The 15,000-nt window shown below is 46.5% G+C and overlaps 1 protein-coding gene across 5 annotated transcripts in view; it reads left to right on the top strand.

Moving 5' to 3' along the window:
* LOC112230847 (myocyte-specific enhancer factor 2C-like) overlaps positions 1 to 14,112 on the top strand; it is a 36,014-nt gene extending 21,902 nt beyond the window's left edge. For 3 of the 5 annotated variants that reach the window (XM_042311071.1, XM_042311072.1, XM_042311073.1), the window contains 7 exons: positions 4,466 to 4,669; positions 10,948 to 11,091; positions 11,185 to 11,437; positions 11,539 to 11,717; positions 12,181 to 12,310; positions 13,112 to 13,247; positions 13,363 to 14,112. In XM_042311071.1, the coding sequence (XP_042167005.1) occupies positions 4,466 to 4,669; positions 10,948 to 11,091; positions 11,185 to 11,437; positions 11,539 to 11,717; positions 12,181 to 12,310; positions 13,112 to 13,247; positions 13,363 to 13,699 (1,383 nt within the window). In that variant the 3' untranslated portion in view covers positions 13,700 to 14,112. Of the gene's footprint in view, positions 1 to 4,465; positions 4,670 to 10,947; positions 11,092 to 11,184; positions 11,438 to 11,538; positions 11,718 to 12,180; positions 12,311 to 13,111; positions 13,252 to 13,362 lie in introns of those variants that run through there. The other 2 variants (XM_042311074.1, XM_042311076.1) reach the window with 2 other exon arrangements.
* The last annotated feature ends 888 nt before the right edge of the window (positions 14,113 to 15,000 follow it).

The following is a 15,000-nucleotide window of genomic DNA, read 5'->3' as shown; positions in this document are numbered from 1 at the left end:
CTTTCTATCTATCTCTCCCTTTCTCCCTTTCTATCAATCTCTCCCTCTCTCCCTTTCCCTTTCGATCTCTCCCTCTCTCCCTTTCTATTGATCTCTCCCTTTCCCTTTCCTTTCGCTCTCTCCCTTTCTATCAATCTCTCCCTCTCTCCCTTTCTATCTATCTCTCCCTTTCTCCCTTTCTATCAATCTCTCCCTCTCTCCCTTTCCCTTTCGATCTCTCCCTCTCTCCCTTTCTATCGATCTCTCCCTCTCTCCCTTTCTATCTATCTCTCCCTCTCTCCCTTTCTATCAATCTCTCCCTCTCTCCCTTTCCCTTTCGCTCTCTCCCTCTTTCCTTTCTATCAATCTCTCCCTCTCTCCCTTTCCCTTTCGCTCTCTCCCTCTCTCCCTTTCTATCAATCTCTCCCTCTCTCCCTTTCCCTTTCGCTCTCTCCCTCTCTCCCTTTCTATCGATCTCTCCCTCTCTCCCTTTCTATCAATCTCTCCCTCTCTCCCTTTCTATCAATCTCTCCCTCTCTCCCTTTCTATCAATCTCTCCCTCTCTCCCTCTCTCCCTTTCTATCAATCTCTCCCTTTCTATCAATCTTTCGCTCTCTCCCTTTCTATCAATCTCTCCCTCTCTCCCTTTCTATCAATCTCTCCCTCTCTCCCTTTCTATCAATCTCTCCCTCTCTCCCTCTCTCCCTTTCTATCAATCTCTCCCTTTCTATCAATCTTTCGCTCTCTCCCTTTCTATCAATCTCTCCCTCTCTCCCTTTCTATCAATCTCTCCCTCTCTCCCTTTCTATCAATCTCTCCCTCTCTCCCTTTCTATCAATCTCTCCCTCTCTCCCTTTCTATCTATCTCTCCCTCTCTCCCTCTCTCCCTTTCTATCTATCTCTCCCTCTCTCCCTTTCTATCAATCTCTCCCTCTCTCCCTTTCTATCAATCTCTCCCTCTCTCCCTTTCTATCAATCTCTCCCTCTCTCCCTTTCTCTCTCCCTCTCCCTTTTCCTTTCTATCTCTCTCCCTCTCCTTTTCCTTTCTATCTCTCTCCTCTCTCCTTTTCATCTCTCCCTCTCTCCCTTTCCTTTCTACCTCTCCTTTCCCCTTCTATCTCCCCCTCTTCCTTTCTATCTCCCCTCTTCCTTTCTATCTCTCCCTTTTCCTTTCTATCTCTCCTTTCCCCTTCTATCTCTCCCTTTTCCTTTCTATCTCTCCCTTTTCCTTTCTATCTCTCCTTTTCCTTTCTATCTCTCCCTTTTCCTTTCTATCTCTCCCTCTCCTTTTCCTTTCTATCTCTCCCTTTTCCTTTCTATCTCTCCCTCTCCCTTTTCCTTTCTATCTCTCCCTTTTCCTTTCTATCTCTCCCTCTCCCTTTTCCTTTCTATCTCTCCCTTTTCCTTTCTATCTCTCCCTTTTCCTTTCTATCTCTCCCTTTTCCTTTCTATCTTTCCCTCTCCCTTTTCCTTTCTATCTCTCCCTTTTCCTTTCTATCTCTCCCTTTTCCTTTCTATCTCTCCCTCTCCTTTTTCCTTTCTATCTCTCCCTTTTCATCTCTCCCTTTTCCTTTCTATCTCTCCCTTTTCCTTTCTATCTCTCCCTCTCCCTTTTCCTTTCTATCTCTCCCTTTTCATCTCTCCTTTTCCTTTCTATCTCTCCCTTTTCCTTTCTATCTCTCCCTTTTCCTTTCTATCTCTCCCTCTCCCTTTTCCTTTCTATCTCTCCCTTTTCATCTCTCCTTTTCCTTTCTATCTCTCCCTTTTCCTTTCTATCTCTCCCTCTCCCTTTTCCTTTCTATCTCTCCCTCTCCTTTTCCTTTCTATCTCTCCCTTTTCCTTTCTATCTCTCCCTCTCCCTTTTCCTTTCTATCTCTCCCTTTTCCTTTCTATCTCTCCCTCTCCCTTTTCCTTTCTATCTCTCCCTTTTCCTTTCTATCTCTCCCTCTCCCTTTTCCTTTCTATCTCTCCCTTTTCCTTTCTATCTCTCCCTTTTCCTTTCTATCTCTCCCTTTTCCTTTCTATCTCTCCCTTTTCCTTTCTATCTCTCCCTCTCCCTTTTCCTTTCTATCTCTCCCTTTTCCTTTCTATCTCTCCCTCTCCCTTTTCCTTTCTATCTCTCCCTTTTCCTTTCTATCTCTCCCTTTTCCTTTCTATCTCTCCCTCTCCCTTTTCCTTTCTATCTCTCCCTCTCCCTTTTCCTTTCTATCTCTCCCTTTTCCTTTCTATCTCTCCCTCTCCCTTTTCCTTTCTATCTCTCCTTTTCATCTCTCCCTTTTCCTTTCTATCTCTCCTTTTCCTTTCTATCTCTCCCTCTCCCTTTTCCTTTCTATCTCTCCCTCTCCCTTTTCCTTTCTATCTCTCCCTTTTCCTTTCTATCTCTCCCTCTCCCTTTTCCTTTCTATCTCTCCCTCTCCTTTTCCTTTCTATCTCTCCCTTTTCATCTCTCCCTTTTCCTTTCTATCTCTCCCTTTTCCTTTCTATCTCTCCCTCTCCCTTTTCCTTTCTATCTCTCCTTTTCATCTCTCCCTTTTCCTTTCTATCTCTCCCTTTTCCTTTCTATCTCTCCCTCTCCCTTTTCCTTTCTATCTCTCCTTTTCCTTTCTATCTCTCCCTTTTCCTTTCTATCTCTCCCTCTCCCTTTTCCTTTCTATCTCTCCCTCTCCCTTTTCCTTTCTATCTCTCCTTTTCCTTTCTATCTCTCCCTCTCCCTTTTCCTTTCTATCTCTCCCTCTCCCTTTTCCTTTCTATCTCTCCTTTTCATCTCTCCCTTTTCCTTTCTATCTCTCCCTTTTCCTTTCTATCTCTCCCTTTTCCTTTCTATCTCTCCCTTTTCCTTTCTATCTCTCCCTTTTCCTTTCTATCTCTCCCTTTTCATCTCTCCCTTTTCCTTTCTATCTCTCCCTTTTCCTTTCTATCTCTCCCTCTCCTTTTCCTTTCTATCTCTCCCTTTTCATCTCTCCCTTTTCCTTTCTATCTCTCCTTTTCCTTTCTATCTCTCCCTCTCCCTTTTCCTTTCTATCTCTCCCTCTCCCTTTTCCTTTCTATCTCTCCCTTTTCCTTTCTATCTCTCCCTCTCCCTTTCCTTTCTATCTTTCCCTCTCCCTTTTCCTTTCTATCTCTCCCTCTCCCTTTCTATCTATCTCTCCCTCTCCCCCTCTCTCTTTATATCAATCTCTCCCTCTCTCCCTTTCCATTTCTATCTCCCCCCTCTCCCTTTGCCTTTCTATCTCTCCCTTTCCCTTTCTATCTCTCCCTTTGCCTTTCTATCTCTCCCTTTCTATCAATCTCTCCCTTTCTATCAATCTCTCCCTTTCTATCAATCTCTCCCTTTCTATCAATCTCTCCCTTTTTATCTATCTCTCCCTTTCTATCTCTCCCTCTCTCCCTCTACCTTTCTATCTCTCCCTTTCTATCTATCTCTCCCTCTCTCCCTCTCCTTTCTATCTCTCCCTTTCTATCTATCTCTCCCTCTCTCCCTCTACCTTTCTATCTCTCTCCCTTTCTATCTATCTCTCCCTCTCTCCCTCTCCCTTTCTATCTATCTCTCCCTTTCTATCTATCTCTCCCTCTCTCCCTCTACCTTTCTATCTCTCTCCCTTTCTATCTATCTCTCCCTCTCTCCCACTACCTTTCTATCTATCTATCTCTCCCTCTCTCCCTCTACCTTTCTATCTCTCTCCCTTTCTTTCTCTCTCCCTCTCTCTTTCTATCTCTCTGCCTTTCTTTCTATCTCTCCCTTTCTATCTATCTCTCTCCCTTTCTTTCTATCTCTCCCTTTCTATCTATCTCTCCCTTTCTTTCTATCTCTCCCTCTACCTTTCTATCTCTCTCCCTTTCTTTCTATCTCTCCCTCTCTCCCTCTACCTTTCTATCTCTCTGCCTTTCTTTCTATCTCTCCCTTTCTATCTATCTCTCTCCCTTTCTTTCTATCTCTCCCTCTCTCCCTCTACCTTTCTATCTCCCTCCCTTTCTTTCTATCTCTCCCTCTCTCCCTCTACCTTTCTATCTCTCTGCCTTTCTTTCTATCTCTCCCTTTCTATCTATCTCTCTCCCTTTCTTTCTATCTCTCCCTCTACCTTTCTATCTCTCTCCCTTTCTTTCTATCTCTCCCTCTCCCTTTCTATCTCTCTCCCTTTCTTTCTATCTCTCCCTCTCTCCCTCTACCTTTCTTTCTATCTCTCCCTTTCTATCTTTCTCTCTCTCCCTTTCTTTCTATCTCTCCCTCTCTCCCTCTACCTTTCTATCTCTCTGCCTTTCTTTCTATCTCTCCCTCTCTCCCTCTACCTTTCTATCTCTCTACCTTTCTTTCTCTCTCTCTCCCTCTCCCTTTCTATCTCTCTCCCTTTCTCTCTCCCCCCTCCCTCTCTCCCTCTACCTTTCTATCTTTCTCTACCACTCTCTCCCTTTCTATCTCTCCCCCCTCCCTCTCTCCCTCTCCCTTTCTATCCATCTCTCCCTTCTCCCGCTCCTTCTTCATCTCCAGGTGACGTTCACCAAGAGGAAGTTTGGCCTGATGAAGAAGGCGTACGAGCTGAGCGTGCTGTGTGACTGTGAGATCGCCCTCATCATCTTCAACAGCACCAACAAGCTGTTCCAGTACGCCAGCACCGACATGGACAAGGTGCTGCTCAAGTACACCGAGTACAACGAGCCTCACGAGAGCAGGACCAACTCTGACATCGTGGAGGTGGGTCCCACACAGTTTATTTGCAGACTGATTCACGAACATGGTTTCCCAGGTCTAATAGCAGATTAGATATCTGATTATAAGTACATGTTCAGTTTGTCGAATTAACAGTGGGATTCAGCTAGTCTGATGGTATTTTGTGACATTCGGTACTCAGGCCCGTGTGTGTGTGTGTGTGTTGGGCTCGTGGCCCACGGCTCAGGGAGGCTAACGTGTGCAGGTCTGAGTCGGCCAGCCTGGAGTTACTTAACGATGTTAAGGAACAAGGTGTCCCCTCACACACACACACACGTCCAACATCCCCATTCAACCCTCTTCAGGGCCACCCAGCGGACCATGGTCCATGTGACAGAGGTTAGGGAGGTTTTAGGGATCAGAGTTCACAGGACAGGTGTGTTGGATTCCGGCTCTGGAACGTTGGCAGGAATCTGCGTCGGCTTGGAGGAGAGTTGGTGTGGTCTTATATAGGATCCTGTTAAAGAGGGGGAGAAGGAGAGAGAGAGAACAGAGAGATCAGTGAAAGATGTACGTTCCCACACAGGCCATGAGCCTCCCATTGGGAGTAGTGGGAAAACCGAGCTTGGTAGAGTTTTGGTAGAGTGCAGAAGGGGGTGGGGATGTTAAATGTGTGGGAATGGGGACTTCTAGCACTGCAGAAAGCTGGGGGGAGGGGGGGGAGAGATATGCAGCTCAGTTTTGGGACTATCCCATGTGTTCCATTGTACACCAGGCAAACTAAATCAACCAAGCACAGCTAAAATACTCCACAGAGTTTCACATTTGAGCCCGATCTGGAGGTTATGTGTTGATGTGTTAGTGTTGTATAACGTGGTGTTTTGCCTGATAGCTGATGTTGTAACGTGGTGTGAAGGTGGGTCAGGTCTCCCTCTTCACCTGTCCTCCACGAGGCCACCTCATGGTTAGTCTGCCAGCCCCGACAGGAGCAGCATATCATTTACTGTTAATCTACTGTAATCTACCATAATCCCATCACACTCAATTACTGTAATCTCAATATGCTCCTTCTAATCCCTCTCACCAAGCGTCAACTCTCCTCTCCCTTCATCTCTTCTCCCCATCCCTCCTCTCTTTCCTCCCCCTCCCTCTCTTCCTGGCTGACCTGGTCACCTCTAGTCTGTAGTCTCCTGGGGGACAAATAATACCCTCTATGCCAATTTATTCCAGATTGTTTGTGTTCCGTCTACCTATCAGCCTCTCTCGATTTCCCCCCCTCTTCCTTGACCTTTTCTGTCCCTGTCCCTCCGTCTCTCGCGCGCCAGTGTGTTTGGTTAGTTCAGTCTTGGCAGGGCCAGTCATTCTAACTGGTTTCCAGCTCTCTTACCACAGAGTTGATAGAGTCACTGTGACTTCACGCACATGCATGCCAGTGCATTCCTGTGCTTTGAGTTGTGTGCTCGGTTTGTGTGTGTGTCTGTTGTTGGTGCGCTTAAATGTTTTCACCTGCAAATATGCTGCTGTCCACACGGCTCACACCACAGACACAGAGCGCGACAATCTAGAGACAGACTACCAAAGCGAAACAGAGATGACCCCGACTCAGTCTTTTTACTGGAGTGTGTCCTGTCCATAAATTGGTAGTGACTTTCAATATACTATAACAACATACGGGTGTATTTCTCAGCATCTCACACAGCTCCTGTGCTTTGTGTTGGTAAAGAAAACTCATGACCTAGCTGTGAAACCTTGTGAACCGTAGAACTATCTGCATGACAGGAATGGAGCAGAATAGAGTCTCCTTTGTCCGGGTTTCTTTCCCCAATAATGAGGGGGAGGTGTGTGTGTGTGTGTGTGTGTGTGTGTTGGAGCTTGCTGGATTTGTTGCTCGTGGATCAGGATCATGGCTATAAATAACGGAGAACTTCTGCATTCCTCACCCCCTTTTCTACCAACCCTATTTCGCTCCATTCTGTGGTGTGTGTGTGTGTGTGTGTGTGTGTGTGTGTGTGTGTGTGTGTGTCGCAGATTGAAAACAGCTGAAGCTCTCAGCGAGGCTCGTCAAAAAGAACACACAAAACACACACACAGTCCCAGTGGTTACTCCAGCTCTCTTTGTGTAGTCAATTCCTTCCTGTTAAATGCCTGGAAACCAGCAGCAGGCTAAAAATAGACGACTGCCGCTAAGAATAGCCTCTCTGGGATGTGCGTATGAGTGTATGTGTGTGTGTGTTGTATGTGTGTGTGTGTGTGTCTTGGCGGGCTGGCAGACATGAGGAGAAATAGAGGGGTCGTGTAACTTGGTCAAAAAAACTTTAGATTTCATCTCATTTTAACATTCTGTCATAAATAGCACATGTCCAACTTCATAAAAAAAACAAGTTTTCCCATCTCAAGAGTTTATATAAAAAATTAGAATAACTACAGTAAGTACCTATTATGTTCCAAATAAAGTAACAGGGTTGACTGTATAACAGGGTTGACCATTTCATCTTAAATCATGTTTGTTGTGTGCAATTGACAGGGAGGTGCAATTGAATGGAAGCTTCACAATAAATTTGAAAAAAATTAAATTGGCAAAGATTTTTTGCCTGTCTATCTATGAGTAAGAGGGTTGAAGTGTTTTCCAACACAAAACAACAGAAAATTACAAAAAAAGAGTCAAACCAGCTCACCTGCTTTTTACATTATGATTTGACTATTTATTAGATGTTCAATGTTTCTTTAGATTTAAAAAATACATTTTAAAAAAGGAATCTTTTCACCATATTAATACGAGAGTTCAGTTCACGTAAAAGGGTTGACCTTAAACTGAGGGGACAGACGCAAATGAATCACTATGAAATAAAGGATCATCTTCAAGAATAACTTTGTCAAAGCAACAAAATAACTAGGACTTTACAATGAAGGTGAAAACCAGTGGAGTCAAAAACTCGATTTCCCCGCGTCTTATATTTATCTCCACACTGTGAAGTTGGAATAATCCTGTGAAAATGACCATCTTTTATTGTAAGAGCTGTTTTGAAAAGACAATGTCAGCCTGTTTTGGTGGGATGGAGTTGTGGCCTGCCCGGTGACAGGCAGGTCGTTATCAATGAAACTCCACAATACGGTGCCGAGGGTTTGATTTGGCTGCTGAGGGGCAAGGAGACCACCAGCTCGGCTAAAACCATTGACAAATAAGTGTTGTTTTCAAAATGAAAGTTAAATAAAAGCTATAAGTATTTGATTTTAACATCATCACCTCTTAATTAAACATCATATTCAGAACTGCGCATTTCTGATGATTCCACCTTTAACTCTACCATCGGAGTTAAACAACCATTCACTGCATTCTTTACATGATCAGTGCACATCAATTGATCATGTCATTTCAGACACGTGAGCCTATCACTTTGACATATAACTAGCTAGCTAGCTAAGCAAACAACATGTGTCATTTAGCCTGCTTCGTCAGAGATGAGGCGTTTGGAAAGCGCTTGACATCGGCAAGTCCTCGCCCTGGTAAAGTTGCTGGTCAGACTCCTGGCATCACCGCTATAGTCAGCAGCATACCACCCTGCATCCCACTGCTGACTTGCTTCTGAAGCTCAGCAGGGTTGGTCCTGGTCGCTCCCTAGATGGGAGACCAGATGCTGCTGGAAGTGGTGTTGGAGGGCCAGTAGGAGGCACTCTTTCCTCAGGTAAAAAAAATAATAATATCCCAATGCCCCAGGGCAGTGATTGGGGACATTGCCCTGTGTAGGGTGCCGTCTTTCGGATGGGACGTTAAACGGGTGTCCTGACTCTCTGTGGTCACTAAAGATCCCTTGGCACTTATCGTAAGAGTAGGGGTGTTCACCCCGGTGTCCTGGCTAAATTCCCAATCTGGCCCTCATACCATCATGGTCACCTAATCATCCCCAGTTTATAATGGACTCATTCATCCCCGCTCCTCTCCCCTGTAACTATTCCCCAGGTTGTTTCTGTAAATAATATGTGTTCTAAGTCAATTTATCTGGTCAAATAAATGTAAAAAATAGATGGCAGGCAAGTCAAACAATATTTACATATAGCCATCTAGTTTATCCCCTGAAAGTTAGCTTGTTAACTAGTTATTATTGACGTGATCTGTCATCAGCTAGCCAATAGTGAGAGATGTCATCAGGCCGCCCTCGCGTGTCTGAAATGACACGATCAGTTACTTGCTGTATAACTCCGATGATCAACGGTTCTTTCATGGAATGATGGGAAATGTGTAGTTCTGACTATGGCCTTTGAGAGGTGATGATATTACAAACAAACACATTTATTGAACAATCCCTTGAAAAACGGCGCGCAGCAGGCAAATCGAACCGCTCTGCGCCATATTGTGATGTTGATAGAACAATAAGAAGGAGAGGTCCTGACCTCTCTGCCACGAACAGTTCGTCTTCAGTTTTCCAGTTTGACCACTCCCAGGCAGTCATAGCAAAATTCTTTCCCTATAAATTGGTCTTTGCTTTTTGACCATTTATATATCAAGTAATCAGAGGAAGTTACTTCATTGTTACCCAGAAATTATTTTATATTGAGATTTTTTTGTTTTAAACAGTTGAATTGGACCTTTAAGTGGGTTAAAATCTTTGTGTGAGTGTGTTGAGTGCATGTGTGTGCGAGTGCGGTCGAAATGTCCTCCTGTTGGGTTAGGAGAGGTGAGATGTTGTGAGAGTTGCACGTCATGTTCCCTGGCACACGAAGAGCTGCCTTGCACTCTGTGCCCTTGTAATTATGGCACATGCCATAATTGATATGGAAGTGGTTGGGAGACCAGACCACCCATAGGGGAGAAAGAACAACAGGGAGTAGACGGAAAAAAACAGAGAGAGAGAGAGAGAGAGATTGAGGTGCTGTAATGGTTTTGACTTGAGGTTGTTTTTTTTGTTAGCAATGCCAGGTAGGTTGTGCCTACCAGAGAAAATACTTATTTCTCCTTTTCGTTTGACAGGGAAGGATTTTAGGGTGGGTTGAATGGAGGTAGGGTGTTCAGTGATCTCTCTCTCTCTCTCTGTTCGCTCTGTTTTTTCTCTCTCTCTCTCTCTCTCTCTCTCTCTCTCTCTCTCTCTCTCTCTCTCTCTCTCTCTCTCTCTCTCTCTCAGCTGTCTCCCCCTGAGCACCTATAGTCAGCTGTGCACTCAACCACCTACCACATTCACCTCTCACACACGCACATACACGCGCAGGCACGCACACGGAACACAAAGACGCACCTCTCTCACCACGCACACACGCTGCTCTCAAGGTTACACATTACGGGCCTGTGTGTGCCAGGGCTGTGTTGAGCCCTGGTATGGAGAGTCATGCGTTCTGAAATACAGAGTACGAGTTCTTCACTTTCTTCTCTTTTCACGTGTCATATCAATTTTGTCTGGCTGATGTGTTGTTTCGTCAGTCATGGGCATAGTGTGTGATTGTGGGGTGGGGAGGTGAGGCGAGAGAGGTATGGGGGAGTGAGTAACAGAAGGGAAGTGAGGGGTGGGGGCAGGGAATGGGCAGGAGAGAGACGGAGTGAAGGGACAGTGGGGGTGAGAGGGACGGGGAGTGTGGGGGGTGGGGACTGGGGTCGAGGGGTGCTCTGGCTGCCATAGAGGCAAAAAATAGCCATCTACGGCCATCCCTCGGGCACAGAGCTGTGATTGGCTGCAGCCGGGCTCAGTCACTCCCCCTCCCCGTGTTGGCCAGTGACAGGTGGGCATGACTGGGCAATACGGTGTTGGACCTGCCACAAAATGTGTTTTGTGTGTGTGATAGCTTTTTTGGTCTAGTGATAGGCCAGTGTTAGGCCGTAACGTGCTGAGATATGACAAAGTTGAGACAAACTGCACACACACACACACACACATATACACACTGGGCAAAAGCATCCCAGCTCCATGAACATTATCAGAAGTGATAAGAGAGGCTTGCTCTTTCCATTACCCCCCCCATTTTCTCCTCTCATCTCTCCAAATCACTGTCTACCACCCCTCCTCTTTCAGCCCCTCTCTCTCTGTTTCCTGTACTTTTTTCCTCTCACTTTGTCTACTCTCCCTCTCTTCTCCGCTCACACTGTAGTTCAATGAGACTATTTATCTAGCATGTGTTATAGCGCCTCTTGGTGGCAGTCAAGGGGGCTGCAACACTTCAGAGCTCTAGAGTAGCTGTTGTGGTTTAATCACTGACTCTCTTTTTTTGTAACAGTGGCATTAATAGACTCTCAAGCCATTTGCAGAGTATCATTAACATTTGTTCTCTCTCTCTCTCTCTCTCTCTCTCTCTCTCTCTCTCTCTCTCTCGTACTCTCTCTATGTCTCTCTCTCTCTCAGACCCTACGAAAGAAGGGTCTAAATGGCTTTGACAGTCCCGACATCGAGGCAGACGACTCTGCTGGTCAGAGCCCCGAGTCAGAGGATAAATACCGCAAGATCAACGACGATATCGACCTCATGATCAGCAGACAGAGACTCTGTGTAAGTGCTAACTAGAATTGTGTGTGTGTGTGTCCACTCCTACCACTTCTCCATTTGCCTTGCTAACCCTGTCGTCTCTTTGTCTCTGTCCAGCAGGCTCTCCCCCCCTCTAACTACGACATGGTTGGCTCCATCCAGGGCCAAAATAACAGCGGACTACTCTACTCTCAACCTGGGGTGGGGGGTTCCTTAGGAAACCACAATCTGCCGCCCCTCTCGCACACACACCCCGGGCTGCAGAGGAACAGCATGTCGCCTGGACCCCAACACACACACCGACCCCCCAGCGCTGGAAACGCAGGAGGGATGATGGTCTCGGAGCTGTCTAACGTCATCTCTAACACTGGTGAGTTAACTATCGCGACCACATTTTTCACACTGTGATGGTTTATGCAACTTGGGTAAAACAAGAAAAACGGACACTATTCTCCTCTGTCCGTCTCCTAGGTAATGGTAGCTATGGTAACCACCGTCACTCTCCGGGGCTGCTGTCTCCGGGATGTGTGGCCAAAGGCATGCAGGCCAAGACTCCGCCCCTGATGACCTCCATGACCCTGAGTGGTAACCGCAAGCCAGACCTCCGCACGCTGCTGCCCCCTGGCAACAAAAACAACATGCCCTCAGTTGTGAGTGATCTCCTCTTTCTCCATCTCTCTCGCTCTCTCTTTCTCCATCTCTCTCTCTCTCTTTCTCCATCTCTCTCTCTCTTTCTCCATCTCTCTCTCTCTCGCTCTCTCTTTCTCCATCTCTCTCTCTCTCTCTTTCTCCATCTCTCTCTCTCTCTTTCTCCATCTCTCTCTCACTCTCTTTCGTCCCCCCCAGACAGACAGATGTCAAAACACTTACCTGACCCCCTTGAACAGCTCCTCACACTCTAGCCCACACCGTACACTCACTAAACACTAATATGAGTTGTATTGCTTTTCAACGCTGCCTGTGCGAGGATTTTGACATGATGCTGGTGAGTGGTGTGACATCACACTAATGGACAACATGTAGAAAGTTACACTGAATATCTGTTTGTATGTCTAGAAGGAAATGGAGATCCACATGAAAGTGTGTTAATGTTTGTTTGTTGTTTTCTTCCAGAACCAGAGAATAAATCACTCCCAGTCTGCCCAGTCTTTGGCTACTCCTGTGGTCTCCATAGCAACACCTACTCTGCCCGGGCAGGGTATGGGAGGGTACCCCTCTGCCCTCTCTACCTCCTATGGCACAGGTATGCAATCCTCTTCTTCTCTCTTCCTCCTCCCCTCCTCCTCTTCCTCCTCTCAAAATCACTGCACCGCATTAGGAATAGGAAGGCATTAGGAATAGGAAGGCATTAGGAATAGGAAGGCATTAGGAATAGGAAGGCATTAGGAATAGGAAGGCATTAGGAATAGGAAGGCATTAGGAATAGGAAGGCATTGGGAATAGGAAGGCATTAGGAATAGGAAGGCATTAGGAATAGGAAGGCATTGGGAATAGGAAGGCATTAGGAATAGGAAGGCATTGGGAATAGGAAGGCATTGGGAATAGGAAGGCATTGGGAATAGGAAGGCATTAGGAATAGGAAGGCATTGGGAATAGGAAGGCATTGGGAATAGGAAGGCATTAGGAATAGGAAGGCATTAGGAATAGGAAGGCATTAGGAATAGGAAGGCATTGGGAATAGGAAGGCATTGTGAATAGGAAGGCATTAGGGAATAGGAAGGCATTGGGAATAGGAAGGCATTGGGAATAGGAAGGCATGGGAATAGGAAGGGAATAGGAAGGCATTTGGGAATAGGAAGGCATTTGGGAATAGGAAGGCATTGGGAATAGGAAGGCATTGGGAATAGGAAGGCATTAGGAATAGGAAGGCATTTGGGAATAGGAAGGCATTGGGAATAGGAAGGCATTGGGAATAGGAAGGCATTGGGAATAGGAAGGCATTGGGAATAGGAAGGCATTGGGAATAGGAAGGCATTAGGAATAGGAAGGCATTTTCGATTTGCCCACAAGGTTTGCAACCTTTCTCCCCACTCCCCCTGTGTAGAGTACTCTCTGGGTGACCTGAGCTCTCTGTCAGGCTTCGGAGGGAACGGCTCTGGATCAGTTCACATGGGATCAGTAACAGGCTGGCAGCAACAACAGCTACAGAACATGCAGCACTCAGCACTAGGACACATGGGGTGAGTGTGTGTGTTTGTGTCTGTTTGTCTCTGTGTGTCTTTTCCTCTGAGTGTGCTTGTGCTTGGGTAGTTCCTCTCCCTCTTTCTAACCACTATCGCTCCTCTCCTCCACCAGAAACCTTTGTCAGAACTCCAACCTCAACCTCCAGAATGTCCATCAGAACCTTCACATCAAGTCAGAGCCCGCCTCCCCGCCCAGAGATCGAGGCATCGGATTTGTCAGCGGAGGGATGGGGGCCGTGCCCCAGGGCTACCTAACAAATCAAGGCCCAGCCGAGGCAGGGCGTTCTCCTGGCGACAGCCTATCCAGCTGTGGGAGCTCATACGACGGCAGCGACCGCGAGGATCACCGCGGAAACGACAACTTCCTGCTGCGCCCGATGTCCAATCAGGATGAACGCCACAGCCCATCCGTCAAACGCATGCGCCTATCAGAAGGCTGGGCTACATGATAAGGCCCGCCCCTGATGATTCACCGAGGTGGGGGGGCTTGTGTAGAGTTACCTTTAGTGTTTCCCTGACTATTATTAATCCTGTGTCCAAAATGGCACCCTATTCCCTACATAGTGCTCTTGCCAAAAAGTAGTGCACTTTATAGAGAATAGGGTGTGATTTCAGATTTGGCCTATATTCTTCTTGTGCAGAGTGAGAGTGTTACACTATAACAGGGACATTATATACAGGAGTGTGTGTGTGTGTGTGGGGGGTTATAATAGAGACATAAACTGTGTCTCAAATGGCGCTCTATGGCCCATGTAGTGCGCTACCTTTGGCCAAAAGTAGTGACACCGCATGGGACATAGGGAGTTACTTGAGACGGCAGTGACATGCAAGGAGTGAGGGTTGATATGGAGTGGGGGAGTCTGTGTGGGAGGGTGGGGGGGTTGCAATTTCTTGCGTTGTGTGTTTGTGAGGGAGGGAATAAGTCAATGAATATGTACACTATGTAAACTAACTAAGAAAAGGTTGAAGATGTCTGGTACTCTGTATGGCCAAGCTACTGGTGAGTTCAGTAATATACTAGGAGACACAAGGACAGGCACTGAGTGGACACGTCACGGTGGATTTGTGTGTGTGTGGATGAGTGTCTACGTGTGTGAGTGTGTGCACACTGGTGTGTGTGTGTGTGTGTGTGCCATGTACTACCTAGGCCCAGTCTGCAGCTGGCTGACTAGCAGACAGACAGTGTTCACTACAACTCGTGCATGTTGCAGGTTCAGCGTATTCATGTATATAATGAGGGAGGAGAGGCAGAGAAAGACAGAGAACGGGACAGAGTGGCAAAGGCAGGAAGAAAGAGAGAGATGGAGTGGGGGGGGGGCAGATGGAAGTGAAAGAGAAAGACAGAAAAGAAGAGAGCGACAGGGAGAAAGAGACAGCGAGAGGAGAGTGATAGGGGGAGAGAGGAAGAGAGACAGGGAGGAAGCCATTATGCAACAGGTTGCACAGAGCTGGAACAAAAGGAATAAGAAGTCATTCTAATATTCAAATTCTACGGCTGGAACCCGGGACAACTAGAATATCTCACTTGAAGTGAAGAAGCGTAGGAATCGTAGTTCAATTCAGTCAAAATACTTTTTAAGAGCCATATGCTGGCCAATATAATCTGGGTCGTATACAGTACGGTGTTACTCATCCAGATATACAATACAGTTTGCATTGTATAAGAAATGCTTTGTTTAGTCAATTGAGATTGAGCCAGTGTGTGTGTGTGCGCGTGTGTGTGCGCGTGTGCGTGTGTGTGTGTGCGCGT

This window comes from Oncorhynchus tshawytscha, linkage group LG33 (assembly GCF_018296145.1).
Source record: "Oncorhynchus tshawytscha isolate Ot180627B linkage group LG33, Otsh_v2.0, whole genome shotgun sequence".
NCBI lineage: Eukaryota > Metazoa > Chordata > Actinopteri > Salmoniformes > Salmonidae > Oncorhynchus > Oncorhynchus tshawytscha.
This window is presented reverse-complemented; position numbering and strand designations above follow the sequence as displayed.